This window comes from Tursiops truncatus, chromosome 1 (assembly GCF_011762595.2).
Source record: "Tursiops truncatus isolate mTurTru1 chromosome 1, mTurTru1.mat.Y, whole genome shotgun sequence".
NCBI lineage: Eukaryota > Metazoa > Chordata > Mammalia > Artiodactyla > Delphinidae > Tursiops > Tursiops truncatus.
The window spans coordinates 71,997,343-72,021,002 of NC_047034.1; the positions used below are offsets into that span (position 1 = coordinate 71,997,343).

The following is a 23,660-nucleotide window of genomic DNA, read 5'->3' on the forward strand; positions in this document are numbered from 1 at the left end:
GAGCACAGAGGATTTTTAGGGCAATGAAACTATTCGTTGTGATACCTTAATGGTGAATACATATCATTATACATTTGTTCAAAGTCATAGAATATGCAATACTAAGATACTGATGTAAACTATGGACTTTGAGTGATAATGATATGTCAGTATATGTTCTTCAATTGTTAACAAATGTACCGCTCTGGTGGAGGATGTTGATAATAGGGTAGGCTATGCATGTTTAGGGGCAGGAGGTACATATAAAATCCCAAAATCTCATAACATAATACAAAAATGTCTAGGTTTGAATTGAAAATCATATGTCATACCAAGAACCTGGGAGATCTCAAACTGAATTTTAAAAGGCATCAATGTATGCCAACACCAAGATATTAGAATTATCTGACAGATTTTACAACAATTATGATTTTTAAAAAACACTTCAACAAGCAGTTATAAACATGCTTAAAACATAAAAAGATAGAAAGCCTTGGCAAAGAAATGAAAAATAGGAAAAACATATAATTTTTAGAATTGAAAGATGCAGTAGCTGAAATTAAAAGCTTGGGGATAGACTCAACAGCTGAATGAAAGATATACAGGAAAGAATCAGTGAAGTAGGTGATGGAGTGTTACAAGTATTACCCAATCTGAACAAAAGAGAAAATAGACATTTAAAAAAACAAACAAACTGGAGGCTATGGGACCATGACAAAAGAGCTAATATTTATGTTCTTGGTGTCCTGGAAGGAGAAAAGAAAGAAGGTAGAGATTAAAAAAAGTACTTGAGTAAATAATGTCTTGAAAACTTACCAAATTTGGCAGAAGACATAAACCTTCTGATTCAAGAAGATGAGCAAACCCGGAACAGGGTATATATAGTCAAAGAAATCCATGCTGAGACACATGATCAAACTTCAGCATACTAAAGACAAAACAATTTTAAAACAATGAGAGAGAAATGACTTCATATCCATAGGGGTAAAACAAATCAAATGACAGTGGATTTCACGTCTGAGTTCATGTAAGTGGCACATTTTTCAAGTACTGAAAGAAGAACTGTCAAACCAGAATCCTATACCCAATGAAAATATCCTTCTTTCAGGAATTGAAAGAAGCAAAGGATTCTTAGGTTTGTTGCCAGCAAATCTATCCTATGGGTAAAGGAAGTTCTCTAAACAGAAAGAAATAAAAGAAGGAACCTTGGAACATCAGGAATGCAGAAAGAATACAGTAAGCAAAAATATGGGCATTTACAATAGGCTTTCCTTCTCCTTCTGAGCCTTTCTAAGTAATTGTTTAATGGATGAAGCAAAAAATTTTAACATGGTTGTACTTTTTTTAACAGCTTATTGAGGCACAATTCACCCATTTTAAAGCACACAGTGGTTTTGGTATATTACATTATTAATTTTAACTTGAGGTAAAATATACATAACTTAAATTTTGCATTTTGACCATTTTTAAGTATAAGGTTCAGTGGCACTAAGTACATTCACGCTGTTGTGCAACCATCACCCCTGTGCATTTCTAGAACTTTTTCATCATCCCAAACTGAAACTCTGTACCCATTAAATAACAATTCCCTATTCTCCCCTTCCCCCAGCCTCTGATAACCACTGTTCTTCTTTCTAGCTCTATGATTTGACTATTATAGGTACCTCATATAGGCGAAATCTTAACAACAATATTTGTCCTTTTGTGTCTTCCTGATTTCACTTAACATAATGTCTTTATGTTAACATAAGTTCTTCCATTTTGCAGCATATATGAGAACTTCATTTCTTTTTAATGGTGGATAGTATTCCTTTGTGTGTGTGTATGTATACATACGCACACATTTTGTTTATCCATTCATCTGTCAATGGACATTTTCTAATGTTTTCACTTTTTTGCAATTGCGAATAATACTGCTATAAACATTGGCTTACAGAATTCTCTGTTGAGGACCCCTGGTTTCAGTTCTTTTATGTGTGTACCCAGAAGTGTAATTGCTTTATCATATGGTACATCTACAGACTATACCACTTTACAACCCCACCAGCAAATCTTAAGAGTTCAGTTTCTCCACATCCTTGGTAATACTTGTCATTTTCTGTTTTTTTCTGTAATAGCCATCCTAACAGGTGTGAAGCAGTGTCTCGTGGTTTTGATTTTCATTTTCCTAATGATTAGTGATGTTGAACATCTCTTTAAGTACTTATTGGCCATTTGTATATCTTCTTTACTGAAATGTCTACTCGAGTCCTTGTCTTTTTTTTTTTAACAGTAGGTCCTTTTTGGTTATCTGTTTTAAATATAGCAGTGTGTACATGTCAATCCCAAACTCCCAATCTATCCCTCCCCCTCACGCTTCTCCCCTGGTAACCATAAGTTTATTCTCTGAGTTTTTGAGTCTGTTTCTGTTACGTAAATAAGTTCATTTGTATTTTTTTTTTTTTTTTAGATTCTGCATGTAAGCGATATCATATGATATTTTTCTTTCTCTGTCTGACTCACTTCACTTAGTATGATAATCTCCAGGTCCATCCATGTTGCTGCAAGTGGCATTATTTCATTCTTTTTAATGACTAATATTCCATTATATATATGTACCACATCTTCTTTATCCATTCATCTGTCAATGGACATTTAGGTTGCTTTCATGTGTCAGCTATTGTAAACAGTGCTGCAGTGAACACTGGGGTGCATGTATCCTTTCAAACCATGTTTTTCGCCAGATATATGCTCAGGAGTGGGATTGCTGGATCATATGGTAGCTCTATTTTTAGTTTTCTTAAGGAACCTCCACACTGTTCTTCATAGTGGCTGTACCAATTTACATTCCCACCAACAGTGTGGGAGGGTTCCCTTTTCTCCATGCCCTCTCCAGCATTTATTGTTCGTAGAGTTTTTGATGATGGCCATTCTGACCATGTGAGGTGATATCTCACTGTAGTCTTGATTTGCATTTCTCTCATAATTAGTGATGTTGAGCATCTTTTCATGTGCCTCTAGGCCATCTGTATGTCTTCTTTGGAGAAATATCTATTTAGGTCTTCTGCCCATTTTTTGATTGGGTTGTTTGTTTTTTGGATATTGAGCCACATGTGCTCTTTGTAAATTTTGGACACTAATCCCTTGTTGGTCACATCATTTGTGAATATTTTCTCCCATTCTGTGGGTTGTCTTTTTGTTTTGTTTGTGGTTTCCTTTGCTGTGCAAAAGCTTTTAAGTTTAATTAGGTCCCATTTGTTTATTTTTGTTTTTATTTCCATTACTCTGGGAGATGGATCGAAAAATATATTGCAAGCAACCATACTCCAATAAAAATTAATTTAAAAAAAGAGAAAAACATATTGCTGTGATTTATGTCAAAGAGTATTCTGCCTATGTTTTCCTCTAAGAGTTGTATAGTATCTGGTCTTACATTTAGGTCTTTAATCCATTTTGAGTTAAGTTTTGTGTATGGTGTTCAAGAATGTTCTAGTTTCATTTTTTTACATGTAGCTGTCTGGTTTTCCTAGCACCGTTTATTGAAAAGACTGTCTTTTTTTCATTGTATTTGCCTCCTTTGTCATAGATTGACCATAGATGTGTGGGGTTATTTCTGGGCTTTCTATCCTATTCCATTGATCAATATTTCTGTTTTTGTGCCAGTACTATACTGTTTTGATGACTGTAGCTTTATAGTATAGTCTGAAGTCATGGAACCTGGTTCCTCCAGCTCCATTTTTCTTTTTCAAGATTGCTTTGGCTGGGCTTCCTTGGTGGCACAGTGGTTAAGAATCCACCTGCCAATGTAGGGGACACAGGTTCGAGCCCTGGTTTGGGAAGATCCCTCATGTCACGGAGCAACTAAGCCCGTGCGCCACAACTACCAAGCCTGCGCTCTAGAGCCTGCGAGCCACAACTACTGGAGCCCATGTGCCACAACTACTGAAGCCCACGTGCCTAGATCCCATGCTCTGCAACAGGAGAAGCCATGGCAATGAGAAGCCCACACATCGCAATGAAGAGTAACCCCTGCTCGCCACAATTAGAGAAAGCCCAAGTGCAGCAACCAAGACCCAATGCAGCCAAAAATAAATAAATTTAAAAAAAAAAAGATTGCTTTGGCTATTCAAGGTCTTTTGTGTCTCCATACAAATTTTAAGATTTTTTTGATCTAGTTCTGTGAAAAAGGCCATTGGTAATTTGATAGGGATTGAATTGAATCTGTAGATTGCCTGTTTTTTTGGCTGCACCACACAGCTTGCAAGATCTTAAAATCTTAGTTCACCAATCAGGATTGAACCCGGGCCCACAGCAGTGAAAGCGCCGAGTCCTATCAACTGGACTGCCTGGGAATTCCCAAGTCCTTGTCCATTTTTGAATTGAGTCAATTTTTTTTTGTTCTTGAGCTTAGTTCTTTATATATACTGAATATTAATTCCTTCTTACATACTTGATAAATTGGAGAATATCTTTATTACATGGATAGAGAAAACCACCAACTATATAAACAACAAAGGATAATTTTAATTACATTAACTACCTTATTGGAGATAGCAACTCTAGCAATCTGGGTTGAATGTGGTTGTTTACAATAGCTATGTTAAAATTACAGATTTTTAGGTAAGGTTAAGAATGAGGCAAAGGACAGAGTTTGGTGGAGAGGATTTAATTTTAAGTGAGAAGAATGATACATGAGAATATAAAAGTGTGAGGGAGCTGGTTCTGTTTAAGAAATTGTGTTGGTACAGGCATTTTGGAAAACGGTATGGAGGATCCTCAAAAAATTAAAAATAGGGACCTCCCCAGCAGTCCAGTGGTTAAGAATCCACACTTCCAGGACTTCCCTGGTGGTCCAGTGGTAAAGAATCCACCTTCCAATGCAGGGGACGCAGGTTCAATCCCTGGTCAGGGAACTAAGATCCCACATGCCGAAGGGCAACTAAGCCCATGCTCCATGACCACTGAGCCCGCGCGCCTCAACAAGAGAGCCTTCATGCCGCAAACTACAGAGCCCACGCACCCTGGAGCCTGCACGCCACAACTAGAGAGAGAAAACCCACATGCCACAACTAGAGAGAAACCCACGCGCCGCAATGAAAGATCCCGCATGCTGCACCTAAGACCCAACACAGCCCCAAAAAATAAATAAATAATCCACACTTCCACTCCAGTGGTCACAGGTTCAATCCCTGGTCAGGGAACTAAGATCCTGCATGCTACGTGATGCAGCAAAAAAAAAATTAAAAATAGAACTACCAGGGACTTCCTGGTGGTTCAGTGGTTAAGACTCCACGCTTCCAATGCAGGGGGCTCGGGTTCGGTCCTGGTCAGGGAACTACATCCCACATGCTGCAACTAAGAGTTCACATGCTGCAACTAAAGATCCTGCATGTCACACCTAAAAGATCCCACATGCCTCAACAAAGATCCCACGCTGGCAGTGGAGATCCCGAGTGCCACAACTAAATAAATGCCAGTGTAGCTTAATTAATTAATTAATTATTTAAAAAATAGAACTACCATATAATCCAGCAATTTCACTTCTGGGAATATATCCAAAGGAAATGAAAACACTAACTCGAAAAGATACCTGCACACCCATGTTCATAGCAGCATTATTTATAACAGCCAAGACATGAAAACAACCTAAGTGTCCATCAAGGGATGAATGGATAAAGTAGTTGTATGTATATCATACTACAGTACACACACACACACATATACATTCGATGGAATATTATTCAGCCATAAAAAATAACAAATGAGGAAATCCTGCAATTTGCAACAACATGGATGGACCTTGAGGGCATTATGCTAAGAGAAATAAGTGAGAAAGAGAAATATTGTATGATCTCACTTATATATGGAATCTAAAAACATCTCTGCACACGTGTGTGTGTGTATGTGTGTGTGTGTAATAGAAAAGGGGATCAGATTATGTGTGGTTACCAGAGGGATCAGGGGAAGGGGAGTAAGTGGTCAAAAGGTACAAATTCCCAGTTACAAGATAAGTAAATACTAGGGATATAATCTACAGCATAGCTATAGTTAACACTGCTGTATGATATATATGAAATTGTTAAGAGAGTAAGTAAATTCTAAGTGTTCTCATCACAAGAAAAAAATTTTTTTCTTTTTTTTTTGCTTTCTCTTTTGATTGTATCTATAAGAGATGATGATGCTAAATAAATGTATAGCTGTAATCATTTCACAGTATATGTAACTCAAACCATTATGCTGTACACCTTAAACTTACATAATGATGTATCTCAATTATATCTCAGTAAAACTGGAGGAAAATGAGTTAGCATAACAAGCCAAAAATAAAAAGGAGAGAAATTGTGCTTAGGAAGAGCAGAATTCAAGAAACTGGGGGAAGGTGGTGATACTGCTTAGTAGGGTTAAAAGAGAACAACTAGTGGAGTACCTCGAAACTTATACCGTAGGGACTTCCCTGGTGGTACAGTGGTTAAGAATCCAATGCAGGTTCCATCCCTGGTCGTGGAACTAAGATCCCGCATGCCGTGGGGCAACTGAGCCCGCGAGCCACAACTAGAGAGCCCAAGCACCACAACTAGAGAGACTACATGCTGCAACTACAGAGCCCACGTGCTCTGGAGCCCCCACACCACAACTAGAGAGAAGCCCACACATGGCTACGAAGAGCCCACGTGCCACAACAAAAGATTCCACATGCCACAACGGAGATCCCTCTTGCTGCTGCAACTAAGGCCCCAAGCAGCCAAATAAATTAATTAAAAAGAAAAAAAAAGTATACCATGGAATATATATTTTCATTCATTCAGAAAATATTTAATACCTCTTTGATCAGGCAATTTTCTAGATGCTTTGGATACAATTTTCTAGATGCTTTGGATACATCAGTAAACAAATAGGTAGAGATCCATGCCTCTGTGGAGCTGACATTCTTACAAAGGGGGGATGGGAATCATAATAAATAATTATTACCTATACGTAGAGTGATATTGTAACCCAGTACTTAGATTATATATAAACAAGCTGAACTTTTTCTGAAGGTCAGTCACCTTATTGTTGTTTAGAAAACAAAAGAGGCCACGTTTTTGTCAGATTTTAAGATATCTTGGAAAAAGGCAAAGCCATTATTACCTTTCTCCTTTTTATTAAGTACCTCTCTCTCCTTTGGTTTCCTCATTTGCCTAGCTACCTGATTAACAATGGAGTGCTTTTGTGGAGATGTTCCTCCTCCTATTGTTCATATCCTTTTCATATTAGGATTGATTCTGTAAAAGAAAATCATCATGGACCTTCCTCTTCCGGATTTCAAGGTCAACACAAGTTTCTGTAGCCTCTTGAAATGACTTTCTTGCCCACAGAATCAGTTTTATTTCAAAGGGAAAAGTAAAGGATTTCTCTGCTCCTTTCCTAGTGACCAGTGGCAGGATTTGAGATCTCAAGGCTCCAACACACAGTTAAAAAAAACCTACAAAAGATATGATTTCATCTAATTTTCAGATGGATAGAAAGTGATTTTTTTTCCCATTTTAAAAATGAGGAGGGGGCTTCCCTGGTGGCACAGTAGTTGAGAGTCCGCCTGCCGATGCAGGGGACACGGGTTCGTGCCCCGGTCCGGGAAGATCCCACATGCCGCGGAGCGGCTGGGCCCGTGAGCCATGGCCGCTGAGCCTGCGCGTCCGGAGCCTGTGCTCCGCAACGGGAGAGGCCACAACAGTGAGAGACCCGCGTACAGCCAAAAAAAAAAAAAAGGAGGGCTTCCCTGGCGGCGCGGTGGTTGAGAATCTGCCTGCCAATGCAGGGGACACGGGTTCGAGCCCTGGTCTGGGAGGATCCCACATGCCGCGGAGCAACTAGGCCCGTGAGCCACAACTACTGAGCCTGCGCGTCTGGAGCCTGTGCTCCGCAACAAGAGGCCGCGATAGTGAGAAGCCCGTGCACCGCGATGAAGAGTGGCCCCCGCTTGCCGCAACTAGAGAAAGCCCTTGCACAGAAACGAAGACCCAACACAGCCAAAAATAAATAAATTTTTTTTAAAAGTAAAAATGAGGATTAGCTCAAAGAATAATTTTTGCAAATGAGGAACTCCTGAATAGGTTCCTCTGAGGTATCATCTCCAGCAGGATTTGACAAGGAAATCTCTTTAAGTGAGTCTCACTTACTAAAAATGAACTACCTAGGTCTGGTTTCAGAAATGTTAGAGGAAAGGAAAGACTGACCCATCATTTTTTTCCTCAACACTTAATATATGGATTAGAGAGGAGAAATACAAATAATGCCAGGAAAAGCAACATAACATCTGTGGAGATGTTGGTAGGAGAACTCAAGATGCTGGGCACTGGGGAAAATTGTGTCTTTAAAGTTAGTTGAAGTGGATAATGGATGCTTTCTTTCCTAGAAAGAGAAAGAAAAGTGTTCTTTTTAAAAATTCAGAACTTACTGTCTACTCCTTCATTCTTTTACACCCTCTTCTCTACAGAAAACACATTAAGAAAGGAGTTAACCCTTTACATTAAGGGATTTGTCCTGTCTTCTGAGAAGCAATTTTGACTTTTAAAAAAATTATTTTTATTTTATTGTTGTTAGAAACAGTACATACTCATAAATATTCCTTTTAATGTAGAAAGATGTGAATTAAAAGATAAAGTTCCCCTTCCCAGAAATATAATAGTTTAGCATATACCCTTTCAAACTTTTTCCTATATACATATAGCTGGTTTTTTCCAACACTTTATTATGAAATTTTTCAGCATACAGAAGTTTGAAAAAACTAAACACAAAATATCCCATCACCTAGACTTTTTCATTAATATTCGACTGATTTATCATATATTTATCCATCTTTTATTCCATCCTATTTTTGGACATGCTGCAAAATAAATTGATATACTTCCCCCATAAATATTTCATCATATCAGAGTCAAGATCTCAGTATTTGCTTATAGGGTTTTTCTTTTGAGGTGAATTTACCATCAGTAAAATGCACAGGGCTTCTCTGGTGTTGCAGTGGTTAAGAATCCACGTGCCAGTGCAGGAGACACGGGTTCGAGCCCTGTTCCAGGAAGATCCCACATGCCACGGAGCAACTAAGCCCGTGCGCTACAACTACTGAGCCTGTGCTCTAGAGCACGAGAGCCACAACTACTGACCCACACGCCACAACTACAGAAGCCCATGCGCCTAGAGCCCATGCTCCACAACAAGAGAAGCCACCGCAATGAGAAGCCCGCACACTGCAACGAAGAGTAGCCTCCCGCTCACCACAACTAAAGAAAGCCTGGGCACAGCAACGAAGACCCAATGCAGCATGCATGCATGCATCAGTCAATCAATCAGTCTTCTCAGAGTGACATCAATAGCTAGTTAGGTTATATAATTTTTAAAATAAAATAGGGCTTCTCTGGTGGCTCAGTTGTTAAGAATCAGCCTGCCCTCTCCAAGACCAGCACCATGGCAAAATGAGGAAACAACTAAAAAGTGAAGAGTTTGCACAATGGAAAACCACCCTGACCATCTCCTGAATTTACAGGGATCATAGGTGGAACGTTCCCTTCACTGGCAGCCATCTTTGGCCGTTCTATTTCTGCATCACACTCATCCCTCAATAAAGTCAGTGACTGGATCTTCTCCCAAAGTTTCCCCTGCTTTCCATCAGGCATGGGGGAAAAAAATCAAGAGAGACGTTAGTATCTGTGACTGAGGAACTCTTAATCCAATCCAGAAGAAAAGCATCTGTTATGGAAAGAATGAGATATTCAAGGATGTTGGAGACACTGCTCTGAACACATTCTGCACAGCAGTAAAGTAGAGTGCCGAGAAAGGAAAAATTCATTCATTTCCAGGAAAAACTTCTCCAATGGTTTGAGAAGAATCTTCTTGTATTCGAGATTCCCTACACTATGCAAGAAGGCAGTATGTATCAAAAAATCTTTAAAATCTGTGTGCCCTACCACACAGCAATTCTGGAATTTATCCTAACAAGGTAATGAAAACTGGCCCATAGACATTTAGCAACAAAGATGTTTATCAAAGTGCTGTTTGTAATAGTGAACTCTGCAAACATTGTACCAAAAAGTAAATTATGGGTACATCTATTTCATGTAACCATTATATATAAGAGAGCATCTGTTAGAATGAAAAGTGCGTTATGATATTTAGATGGAAAAAGTAAATTACAAAATATAGGTGCAATATTATGACTTGAGTCTTTTTTTTTGTCCTGTTATTTGCTTGTTTTGTGTAGCAAACATGTATAATTCTTCTAGTAAGAAAAGTTTTTTTTAATGATGAGAAATTCTGTTCCTAAGATTTCATAGAAGCATAAAAAGAAGTCTACAATAAAAAATGTATATGAATAAAAAAAGAAAAGAATCCGCCTGCCAATGCAGGGAACACGGGTTCGAGCTCTGGTCCGGGAAGATCCCACGTGCCGCGGAGCTACTAAGCCCGTGCACCACAACTATTGAACCTGCACTCTAGCGCCCGTGAGCCACAACTGCTGAAGCCCGCACGCCTTAGAGCCTGTGCTCCGCAACAAGAGAAGCCACCACAGTGAGAAGCCTGTGCACCTCAACGAAGAGTAGCCCCCGCTCGCCGCAACCAGAGAAGGGCCTGCGTGCAGCAACGAAGACCCAACGCAGCCTAAAATAAAATAAATTTATTTTAAAAATTGTAAATCAATCAGTCTTCTCAGGGTAACATCAATAGCTAGTTAGGTTATATAATTTAAAAAAAATAAAATGCACAAATCTTAAATGTACTTTTACTCAGTTTTTTAAAATTTTCATACACCTCTGTAACCCAGACCCTTCTCAAGAACATTATCATCACCCCAGAAAGTTCCCTCATGCTCTTTCCTAGACAGCCCCCACCATATATAGCTATTTAATGGGGGTTTTTTTTAAGTATTTTTAAAAATCAGCCCTTGCTATAATATTATTCTGCAGCTTGGAGAATATGTTTTCATATGAGTAAGTATATACCTCATTTCATTTTAATAGCTGCATATTCATTATTTAAATGTACCAAAGTTTACTTCCTTGTTGATAAACTTTTAAGTTGTTTATACACTTTTTCATTACAGACTTTGTAGTTATACATTCAGCTTTGGTTCCCTATCAACAGGTGGACTCCAGTCTTCTACCAGATGTGACTCCAGTCTTCTACCAGATGTAACCCCAGACAGAAACTTGTTATGTTACCCTACCTCCATAAGTTATTTCCCCTTAGATATACCTGTAATCCATGCTGCTGTATCATCAGATTTGTCAAATGAATGAACTCATTGCACGTAACAAATCACATTTTTATGAAAAATAACACACACACCCTTTTTTTTTGAGGGCAAGTTTATTATGCTTTCATTTTAGTCTGGATGTGGTAATAACTTTCCCCCAAAATTTTTTTAATGAGAAATGTGACTTTATTTTACATTTTTGTGAATCTCCTTAATGTCTGGCTTAAATATAGGACAGCTGCATCTATTTTTGCCTTCTATCTGTTGTGATGTTATTCTGGTTTAAATACATGAAGAAATCTGACCTCACATAGGTAAAAAGTTGTAAAAGAGAGGAAGATATTTTAATAAATTCAGATAACTGTAGATATTCTTTGATACTGCAGCAAAATTAATAAATGTCATAGTTCCTTAACACTGCAGTGTTGGAGTATGAAATCAGTGGCCGTTGGTCTTTCTTGCAATTTAAATGGATTTTTTACCCTTGTATGATTTTATCACTTCCTGTATTGGTCATTGAAAAATATTAATTCACTGTATTACATTGCTTTTCCGTTTCCTATATTGTATCCAAATCAATTCACATTTGTTAATTGCCACTTATTTCATGAGAAAAACTTAAGTATTAAAAAACTGAGAATCTCATGGTAGTTAATGGACACAAGTTTTCCAAAATTACAGTGTTCACTCAAACTTAAATTTTGTCATCGGAAACATATTTTCAATTGGGTTTCTTTTTTGTTTTTTTTTTTTGCGGTACGCGGGCCTCTCACTGCTGTGGCCTCTCCCGCTACGGAGCACAGGCTCAGCAGCCATGGCTCATGAGCCCAGCCGCTCCGTGGCACGTGGGATCTTCCCGGACCGGGGTACAAACCCGTGTCCCCTGCATCGGCAGGCGGACTCTCAACCACTGCTCCACCAGGGAAGTCCACAATTGGGTTTCTTGAAGTAACAAGTTCACTTGACTTACTTTCAGTTCCTGGGTCAGAATAACCATTGTCTGTCAGTACCTTTAAGTAAAAACGGTGTTCCATGAAAAAGCAACTAGTTCAGCTCACCATTCAAATATTTGCACAAGTGCATTACCTTAAGATAACCATCATACCTCAGTGTGCAGCAGAAATGCTTTATGCATACTTCCATTGTGTCATGCAGAATAAAGATTTTGGTTTGTGGGCCAAGATTTAATATTTTTACTACTTTATCAAGAGCATTCTTAGATGATGCTGGCATAGTTCATTTCTACTAGTTTCATTCTAGTACAGTTTTGTGCCACTTGCCTTGCTTCATACTAAAACTGCAGTTTTACCCACCATTCTTTTACTCCATTAGTACAAATGTCAGCACAACAAAAATGCATATAATATCTTAGAGTGTTATTAAAATAGTTTTGACTTCTTGGATCCCTTGGGGTAAGCAGAGCAATCTTTGAGAACTGCTGGTCTGGAGACCATGATAGGGCAAAAATCCAGATAACAAGGAAAAGTCTAAGTCCTGCAAGAAATAGGTTGAGCATTATAGTCCTTCACGAACAGAAAGATACAGAGTAAAGAAATTGAAAGGACGTCTTTAAGGTAGAAAAGGGCTCTAAAATTGGCTTTAAAAAGTAGTATTTCAATAGGTAGGAAAAAATGTTAACAGATCATAAATTTGCATGTAAATACTCTTGAGTTATTTAAATTCAGGGTTGCCTATTTTAGAAAACTCTTATACTTCTTTTTATAGTCAACCTTAGATTATGTACATGATGAAGGAGAATAGACGACAGATGCTCTGGTTAATAATTTTAATGATTGAACAATTCTTAGTATTTAGTTTGCTTCATAATGACCTATTTTTGGTAGTAAATTTGCTATGCTAGTTGTTTTGTATAAGCTACTATTAAAACATCTTTAGCTTATACCACATGGTGCACAGTGGAAAAGAGTAGCTGAACTTAAAAATTAGTGATGGAAAATTCATAAAATTAAAAATTAAATCTTTATTTTTTTAGTCAGTGCATATTAAATCTTGTGGCTATTTGACCCATTGTATAAATTAGATATTGAAATTGATAGTATTTTTTTGTTTCAGGAAAATATCTAAGGCAAAAGCGAATTGATTTTCAGCTTCCCTATGACATCCTTTGGCAGTGGAAACATAATCAGGTATGAGCGTATCTTACCATGTTTCATTCATAAGTGGTAAACGGGGGGAAAGGGGGGTGCAAGTCTTTTTCTCTGCCTCCTTGTTATGCTCTCATCTTAGGAAGTATAGAGAAGTGCCCCTGTGAACGTTAGAGACTAAGAAAAATGAATTTGCATCCATATTTAATGTGACCTCTTTGCCTTTATTCATATTTCAAAATAGCATTAAGTTCCTGCTTCCTTAGGAAACCTTCTGTTATTATTCTGGACTTTTATTTTGGTGGCAAAGATTCTGTTCTGTAAGAATCCTGTTTGATGCAGGTCTCAAGGGAATTTAGATGTACTGCCAGCAGCGCTAAGAAATTTCAGGCTTTATTTTTGTTGGCTCCTTCCCATCAGTTTGGAATTTATTTTTCACATATAAACGAGAGTCTTCTACCAAAAGAAACAGGGAAAATATTTAACACTCTTGTACTTTTAAAAGATATTTAAATATATTGGGAACTAAAAATGGGAAGGTGCTGTTTTTCTCTCTTGCTTACCTAATTGCAGAGTTTCCCCCAGTTATTTTTATATTAAGCTAAAGCCCCCAGAATCCATATTGAGAACAACCATTGGGAAATCGTCATGCAAATGAGGTAAATAGGCTCCTGAGTTTTGCCAGAATTCCACCAAAGTTTGACTTTGGAAAGCCAAAAGCAATGAACATTCCCGTCTACATTCTCTTGTCTGGTGGCCTCTCTTGAATTCTACGAGGATCAGTATGTTAGATACTTGTCTCAGAGAGTTCATAACAATGAAGGAGATAGTGTTTTGAATCTATACCGACTGAAAAATGATGGTGGGATTATTCTTATAGATTAGTACACTCTAGCTTAAACCAAGTTGCCTTTTTTGGGTGGAGGTACTGTCTTCTATGGCAAAACACTGACCGACTGACCTAATACATTTTCTTCCTAATGCATTCTTTATTGCAGTATGAGAGCGCCATTATTCTGCCTGCCATCTCCCCTTTGTTCACTAAATTAATTGACTTAATTAAAACGTGAAATGTGTTTCCCTACAACACTCACCCTGAAAAAGCCAGGGTTCTCATCTTTTTCATTTCATATACCTACGCAGGCCATCTAAACAAGCCCTGTGCAAGTTTTCCAGTCTTTTCATAGAGGCAAATACAATCTTAATTTATCCAAATGAAAAGCTTTGATCTGCAGTGTGATTTTCATTTAAGTCTATCTAATAACTTGCTGAAGAAACATCTAACAAAAAATGCATTTTTTTTAAACTACTTAGTATTGCTTCCGTTGAATCTAGTTCTCTTAAACCCTGATCTAGTAAGTCACCTTTTATTTCAAGGTAAAAAAGTGATCACACCAAGTTTCCCTCAAATTATCCAACCCAGAAAGTCTTGTAAATGTTTCCATATGAGCAGAGTACGTGGATAATTTCCTCTATTTTTAGTGATTGATACTGTTTTCTGGCATTTGAAGTTGAATGCTATATCAAGATTTTTCTGTTTTTTCTTCTAGCTATACAAGAAACCAGATGTCCCACTATATAAAAAAATCCGTTCAAGTGAGTAACATGGGAGCTATTTTTTCTGCCTCCATACAATCAGTGTTCTTAGCCTGGCACTTAAAAAATTATCCTATATATTCACAAACTATTCTTTGCTGTCTTCTCTCAAGATGTCTACGTTGATGTCAAACCCCTTTCTGGTTATGAGGCTACCACTTGTAACTGTAAGAAACCGGATGATGACACCAAAAAGGGCTGTGTGGATGACTGCCTCAATAGGTACTGTACTAAACTGATTCTGTAAGCACAGGCTTTAAGGTCTGTAAGATACTTCATTTAGGGGAATTCCCTGGCAGTCCAGTGGTTAGGACTCTGTGCTTTCACTGCCGAGGGCCCAGGTTCAATCCCTGGTTGGGGGACTAAGATCCCACAAGCCGTGTGGCGTAGCCAAAAAAAAAAAAGTCACTTCATTTAGAGGGAAAGGTTAAATAGGCTCTTTGATTTCCCCTCAAGAAGTTGTACAAAGATAGCATATAAAACCTAATTGTTGAGCTGTCTCAGTCTGCTTGGGCTTCTATAACAAAATATCATAGACTTAAACAACAGAAATTTATTTCTCACAGTTTTGGAAGCTGTGAAGTCCAAGGGCAAATTGCCAGCAGATTCAGTGTCTGATGAGGACCCACTTCCTAGCTTATAGACAGCTGCCTTCTCCCTGTGTGCTCACATGGCCTTTCCTCAGTGCATGCTCATGGTAGAGAGAGAGAGAGAGAGAGATTTCTCTCTCTCTTCCTCTTCTTAGAAGGGCACCAATTCCATTAGGAGGTTCTCACCCTTCTGACCTAATATAAACCTGTTTAACTCCCAAAGACCCTATTTCCAAATACTGTCGCCCTGGAGGCTAGGGCTTCAACTATGAATTTTGAGGGGACACATTCAGCCCATAACATGGGCTAAGTAGAGTAACAGAAAACAATGTGATCTAGGGTCTTATGTCCTCAGGTTTAAATCCTCTTACTACTTAAGAGACCTGAGGAAAGTTCTTTAACCCCTCTAATAAAAATAACACCATCTTTATGGAGGGGTTTGTGAGGATTATGTGAAACAATGTTTACAATTCATTAAGCACAGTTCTAGAAACCTTCCTAGATCTCAGGATATGGTAGCCATAATGAGGGAGTAAAAGTAGGATGATGGCAGTGATAGAGAAGAAAGAGGCCATGATATATTTGGGCGGGGGGGAAACTAGGTTGATAAACCATTAGCATATAGCAGATATACACATGATGATTGAGTCAGTGATGCTAATGAGAGATGGTTATGCTATTGTCAGAGATAGAAAGTGTGGAATCTAACTGGTTTGGACATAAAATTATGATTTTGATTTGGGACCACTGAGTTTTAAATGACATTGAGATTTCAAATTGGAAATGTCTAATTGAGACAAAGGAGATAGAATTTGTTGGTTTTAGTAACATAAGCATATTTATAGCAAAAAAAGAATTAATGAACTTCCCATCAATGCTCCTTGTTCTAGATAGCTTTCCTAGAAAAAGACAGCTGCTTTCCCAGTCTCCATCTCTAGTCAACTGTCCTGCGGGCTGAGGGAATCAGCGTTTCTGCTTTAGCGTGCCAGTTGGGGAATTCCCCCTTATGTACATCACTGTAAATTCACATCTTGTCATCGTACATACGTACAGTTACATAGTAGTAATAGCTTGGTGTTATGGATAGCTGATTTTTTTCACTCACAGATATTTTATATATGCACTTTTATGTATCACTGTGATCCAAAAGCTCATCCTTTTTAGGTTAGTATGTCACAGTTTGTCCTTCTTCTGTTGTTCGTTATTCAAGTTATTTTTAATGTTTTGCTATTAAAAATGGCACTACTATGAAACTCTTTGTGTAGATTCCCTTCTTTGTTAACCCTTAGAGTGTATTCTCAAAAGAAGAAATACCTGTACAAACTATAAGGACATATATATAATTCTTACTGTATACTATCCAATAGCTGTCATGAAATATTGAGTTAATTTTTGGTATCACCACCAATATATAAATATATTTATTTCCCCATAGTTCCACCGCCTTTAGTTATTAACATCTAACTTTATTTCTAGTGCTTTAGTATTCTGTTGGTTTAATATTTTAGAGTATATGTCCTTAAAGTTGTTTAAATGTGCATCTCTTTAGATGCTAACATTTCTGTGCTTGTTTGTATGATATTTTATTGTCTGTGAAATTACTATAATATAGCTGCCTCATTGCTTATTTTTTCTCTTTCTCACAATAGTCCAAGGAGGTAGGTGATAGTTTTACATTGTACAGATGAAGGAACCTAGATTTTAGATGGTAAATTGTTCCAAATTACATAAAACAAGTGACAGAGACAGAATTTGAACCCACATGTGTTTGATTCAAAAGTCATGTTCTTTCCACTGTACCACACTGCTTATTGTATACGTATTGATAGTCTTTTAATCTCTTAAAAATTGAAATTTGAACATTTACCTTTACATAATAACATTGGTTACCTTTATATCATTTAGTATGGGTGTCACATTTATCCTTCCCGTTATGTTGTCATTGTTCCAAAAAAAACCAAAACTTACCCCTAAATAAGAAATAAACAGGGCTCCCCTGGTGGCACAGTGGCTGAGAGTCCGCCTGCCGATGCAGGGGACACGGGTTCGTGCCCCGGTCCGGGAAGATCCCACATGCCGCGGAGCAGCTAGGCCCGTGAGCCATGGCTGCTGAGCCTGCGCATCCGGAGCCTGTGCTCCGCAACGGGAGAGGCCACAACAGTGAGAGGCCCACGTATGGCCAAAAAAAAAAGAAATAAACAAACACTCAGACACAATACTGCCAACTTTGTGTCATGAGAATATGAGCACTACATCATCATGCAGCTAATGAATGTGATTAATGTATAAATAACTAAGAAAAATTCAAATGTTATTCGGTGGGTGCTTCCTTATATATTTAAAAGTAACCCTCATAAAGATTCAGTTAAGTGGAGCTATCTAAAATGTAGGATGGCGGGCTTCCCTGGTGGCGCAGTGGTTGAGAGTCCACCTGCCGATGCAGGGGACACGGGTTCGTGCCCCGGTCCGGGAAGATCCCACATGCCGCGGAGCGGCTGGGCCCGTGAGCCATGGCCGCTGGATCTGTGCGTCCAGAGCCTGTGCTCCACAGCAGGAGAGGCCACAACAGTGAGAGGCCCGCGTACAGCCAAAAAAAAAAAAAAAAAAAAAGTAAAATGTAGGGTGGCTTTGTCTTACCTGTCTTTGTATTCAGAGTTCTGTAAATATTTAAGGGGATGGGGGAGTTAAAGGATTGGCAGGATCCACTTTCGCATCCATGCAAGACTCATATGTAGAATTGTACTTACTTGTAAGTAGTCCAGGGAACACTTGATTCAGGACTATATTTTTTAAATTTTTATTTATTTATTTATTTATGGTTGCATTGGGTCTTCATTGCTGAGCGCAGATTTTCTCTAGTTGCGTCGAGCCAGGACTACATTGCGGTGCGTGTTCTTCTCCTTGCAGTGGCTTCTCTTGTTGCAAAGCACGGGCTCTAGGTGCGTGGGCTTCAGTAGTTGTGGCACACGGGCTCAGTAGTTGTGGCTCGAGGGCTCTAGAGTGCAGGCTCAGTAATCGTGGCGCACGGGCTTAGTTGCTCCATGACATGTGGGATCTTCCCAGACCAGGGAATCGAACCCATGTCCCTTGCATTGGCAGGCGGATTCTTAGCCACTGCACCACTAGAGAAGTCCCAGGACTATTTTTAAAACAAATAATGGGGTTTTACAGTTACTTCAAATAAAGACTTTAAACATTTGTCCTCCTTTCTTCCAAACAATTTCTAGGAATCACCAACACTGTTTATAAATACTACAGATCTTCCTTGGTGGGTATTTGTTTCTGTACACCATCCATATCAAGCCCATTGCTGCTCCAGAACATTCCTCTTTCCCTGGAACAGAGTCTTGTCATTCATTTCAAGTTTTTTTTGCAGTACACGGGCCTCTCACTGTTGTGGCCTCTCCCATTGCGGAGCACAGGCTCCAGACGTGCAGGCTCAGCAGCCATGGCTCACAGGCCTATCCGCTCCGCGGCATGTGGGATCTTCCCAGACCAGGGCACGAACCCGGGTCCCCTGCTTCGGCAGGCAGACTCTCGACCACTGCACCACCAGGGAAGCCCTCAAGCTATTTTTTAATGCTGTACCCATTTGCTCATAGCACATACAGAGCCCACTCCTTCAGCTCTCCAAAAGGACAGACATGGTGTGTAACAAAACTGAATACTTAGGGGAAGATAAATGTATATTACCTGGTGAGACTTATGCCACCAGTGGTGATTACTTTCGGAGTTCACAGGCCCTAAACTAAACATCAGGGCCCCTGTCTAACTCCCTGTTAGAGTCTATCTATGCTACTTTGTTGAGAGCACTTCACTTCCACTTGCCCACCAATGAGAATCTCTAGGAGCATTCACCTTTTGCTCTAGAACCCTGGTTCCTCAAATTCTGGTCCCAAAAAGTTGGGATGGAATGATCCTCTCCCCCACCTCCAAGGCTTACTCCTTCCTGACCTAGCATGATTCATAGTAGGAACATTCATTTCATTTAAGTGAAAACACATTTCCATTTACAGGAATGGTCTGACCTCCATAGCTAGTGAAGTCAATCACATTAGTACATTTCTCAATGATTGTTTAATCTTAAATCTTACCGTGTAAGAGAAAGAGCAATCAGATGATCTATATTTAGAGGGGGGAAAATTCTCTAATTTTTCAAGGGCATTGTGACCACAGGTAATGGCAATTTACATTGCTAAATCAAAGTCTTCCCATGTTAGTTTGCAGCATCTACTTCCAGATTTTGGTAACTTTATGGTTTTGTTTTCCAGACAGTGAATGTTTATATACATGTTTATACAGTTAAAGGGCTTATCTTGGTCATTTATCAAAACAAACAGAATAGGACTTCCATGGTGGTGCAGTGGTTAAGAATCTCCTGCCAATGCAGGGGACACGGGTTCGAGCCATGGTCCAGGAAGATCCCACATGCTGTGGAGTAACTAAGACCGTGCACCACAACTACTGAGCCTACGCTGTAGAGCCCATGAGCCACAATACTGAGCCCATGTGCCACAATTACTGAAGCTCACGCACCTAGAGCCCATGCTCCACAACAAGAGAAGCCACTGCAATGAGAAGCCCGAGCACCGCAACAAAGAGCAGCAGCAAAGACCCAACGCAGCAAAAACTAAATTAATTAATTACTTTTAAAAGCCATGAAAATGAATAAGCCTTCTGAAGAAAAGAGGAGCGATGAATATGCCATGGAAAGTAGAGAGGAGAAAAGGATCCCTGTTTAAAAAAAAAAAAAAGACAGGAATTGTTATTGTAAAGATGGGAAGTCCATTATCATAAAAGATCAACAAAGCCGAAAATAGTAGGACAGTTCTAGGAGGGGTGTTCGTCAATATCCATGCAGCAAAGAAATCAGCAAAACAAAGAATAACTGTGGTGAATTTGACAGTAAGGCAGTGTCTTTACAAGTTAAGCTGATTGTCTTAATTTTTTTTGATATATTTTTATTCTTCTTTTATTTGTTTATTTATTTATGGCTGTGTTGGGTCCTTATTGCCGCACGTGGGCTTTCTCTGGTTGTGGCGAGTGGGGCTACTCTTCATTGCTGTGCACGGGCTTATCATTGTGGTGGCTTCTCTTGTTGTGGAGCATGGGCTGTAAGTGCACGGGCTTCAGTAGTTGTGGCATGCCGGCTCAGTCGTTGTGGCTCGCAGGCTCTAGAGCACAGGCTCAGTAGTTGTGGCACACAGGCTTAGCTGCTCCGCAGCATGTGGGATCTTCCTGGACCAGGGCTTGAACCCGTGTCCCCTGCGTTGGCAGGCAGATTCTTAACCACTGAGCCACTAGGGAACTCCCTGATTGTCTTAAATTGAAGTATAGTCCAGTGGATATTTTCTCTGCTTACTGCTCATTTATATGATTTGACACTGTGGGCTGTTTGTCCTTTAGCTAAAGATAATATTTTTTTAATAAATTTATTTGTTTTATTTTTATTTATTTTGGCTGCGTTGGGTCTTTGTTGCTGCACACAGGCTTTCTCTAGTTGCGGTGAGCAGGGGCTATTCTTCATTGCGGTGCGCAGGCTCTTCATTGCAGTGGCTTCTCTTGTTGTGGAGCACAGGCTCTAGGTGCGTGGGCTTCAGTAGTTGTGGCTCACAGGCTCTAGAGCGCAGGCTCAGTAGTTGTGGCACATGGGCTTAGTTGCTCCGTGGCATGTGGGATCTCCCCGGACCAGGGCTCGAACCCGTGTCCCCTGCATTGGCAGGTGGATTCTTAACCACTGTGCCACCAGGGAAGCCCAAGATAATATCTTTCTGAAGAATAAATCAAACAACCCTGTAAGTACTTTAAATTTTTATTTATTTATTTATGGCTATGTTGGGTCTTCGTTTCTGTGTGGGGGCTTTCTCTAGTTGTGGCAAGCGGGGGCCACTCTTCATCGCGGTGCACGCACAGGCTCAGTAATTGTGGCTCACGGGCCCAGTTGCTCCACGGCATGTGGGATCTTCCCAGACCAGGGCTCGAACCCGTGTCCCCTGCATTGGCAGGCAGATTCTGAACTACTGCGCCACCAGGGAAGCTCCTGTAAGTACTTTAAATTGTAAACTGTGGGATTCCCTGGTTGCACAGTGGTTAAGAATCTGCCTGCCAATGCAGGATGCACAGGTTCGAGACCTGGTCTGGGAAGATCCCACATGCCACAGAACAACTAAGCCTGTGAGCCACAACTACTGAGCCCGTGTGCCACAACTACTGAAGCCCACGCACCTAGAGCCCACGCTCCGCAACAAGAGAAGCCCACGTACCTCAACGAAAAGTAGCCCCTGCTCGCTGCAACTAGAGAAAACCCACTCACAGGAACGAAGACCCAAGGCAGCCAAAGATAAATAAGTAAATAAATAAATAAATATTTTTTAAATTAGAAAAAAAAAATCCCCCTGCCAATGAAGGGGACACGGGTTCAAGCCCTGGTCCAGGAAGATCCCACATGCACCACAACTACTGAGCTTGTGCCCTAGAGCCATGACCCACAACTACTGAGCCCGCATGCTACAACTGCTGAAGCCCGCGTGCTTAGAGCCCATGCTCCACAACAAAGAGAAGCCAATGCAATGAGAAGCCTGCGCACCGCAATGAAAAGTAGCCCCTGCTCACCACAACTAGAGAAAGCCTGAGCGCAGCAACGACGACCCAACGCAACAAAAAATAAATAAATAAATTTATTAAAAAATAAAATGGTTATGATGGTAAATGTTATAGTAAATTTTATGTGTATTTTACCACAATTTTTTAAAAAATCTGTAAATGGCTATGAGCTACTTCAAAACAATAGTGCAATGTAATCATCAAATTATTAATTCCTCTATGGGTTACAGTTCATATATTCTTAGCTCAGAACTAAATATGATAGTGTTTACCCAGGATGCTGAGTGGACAATTAACTCATTAATTTATAAGAAGCATCAGTGTTTGCACTTTGACTTGGAAATTTTCAGTATTATTTTTGAACTTAGACATTATTACCTTGTTAACTTTGTTAACCAATCTAACCTTATTAAAATAAAAATTAATCTTATGCATTTTTAAAATTCCTATGTAAAAAATGGGTTCATGAAGGTTATGTATAGTGTTAATTGACATACAATTATTCCTTTTCTTTCTAGAATGATCTTTGCTGAGTGTTCCCCCAACACTTGCCCCTGTGGTGAGCAGTGCTGTAACCAGAGGATACAGAGGCATGAGTGGGTGCAATGTCTAGAACGATTTCGAGCTGAGGAAAAAGGTTGGGGAATCAGAACCAAAGAACCCCTAAAAGCTGGGCAGTTCATCATTGAATACCTAGGGGAGGTTGTCAGCGAACAGGAGTTTAGGTACGGTGGTAAATGATACTCCAGTAAAATGGCAAAGTTACCAGATTAGTATGGAAAATGAAATATTTGAAATTTACTTTCAACTTAATCATTAATTGGCTTTCAATCATTTCTCTCCTCTTTAGGAATAGGATGATTGAGCAGTATCATAATCACAGTGACCACTATTGTCTGAACCTGGATAGTGGGATGGTGATTGACAGTTATCGCATGGGAAATGAGGCCCGATTCATCAACCACAGCTGTGACCCAAATTGTGAAATGCAGAAATGGTAAGAAAGCAGGGGAAGGTGAAGACAAGACTCCAACAGAGCAGAAAGCTTTGAGGACATCCAGAGACTGATCTTTCCACAATTTTAGTCAGCTTACACAAAGCAGCTCAGGCAATTCCTTATTATGCCAGATCCTCCAGGTAGAGAGTAATCTCATACTATTTCTCCACACTTCATCGTAACTACTCACTCCCAGAAGAATGTAATATTTATGTGTGTGTGTGTGTGAGATAATACCTAATATTTATTGACTGCTTACTATGCGCCAAGCACTGTGTTATGTGGTTCTTCTCACATCCATACATTTAGCATATTTATCACATCCTCACTGGATTTGTTACAATGAGAAATAAAAGTAATAGATTATAATCTAATTGAGAATGAAAAAAATGCATCTGAAAAATAGTTCAGAAAAGATAACATGATAGGAGAAGATTCTGAGAAGATGATAGAGTAGGAAGCACAAGGAATCTGTCTCCCTTTAGACAATTGCAGTAGCAGAATATGTTTGATAAAACTCTTTTGGAACTCTGGGGTCTGTTGAAGGCTTGTAACGTCCAGGGGAAGTTTTAGATGGTCAG

At 39.5% G+C, this 23,660-nt stretch overlaps 1 protein-coding gene across 3 annotated transcripts in view; it reads left to right on the forward strand.

Annotated features, from left to right (window-relative positions):
- ASH1L (ASH1 like histone lysine methyltransferase) overlaps positions 1–23,660 on the forward strand; it is a 213,205-nt gene that overhangs the window by 153,077 nt on the left and 36,468 nt on the right. For all 3 annotated transcript variants that reach the window (XM_019933568.3, XM_073806371.1, XM_019933579.3), the window contains 5 exons: positions 13,262–13,335; positions 14,844–14,889; positions 15,003–15,111; positions 22,601–22,807; positions 22,933–23,079. In XM_019933568.3, the coding sequence (XP_019789127.1) occupies positions 13,262–13,335; positions 14,844–14,889; positions 15,003–15,111; positions 22,601–22,807; positions 22,933–23,079 (583 nt within the window). The remainder of the gene's footprint in view (positions 1–13,261; positions 13,336–14,843; positions 14,890–15,002; positions 15,112–22,600; positions 22,808–22,932; positions 23,080–23,660) is intronic.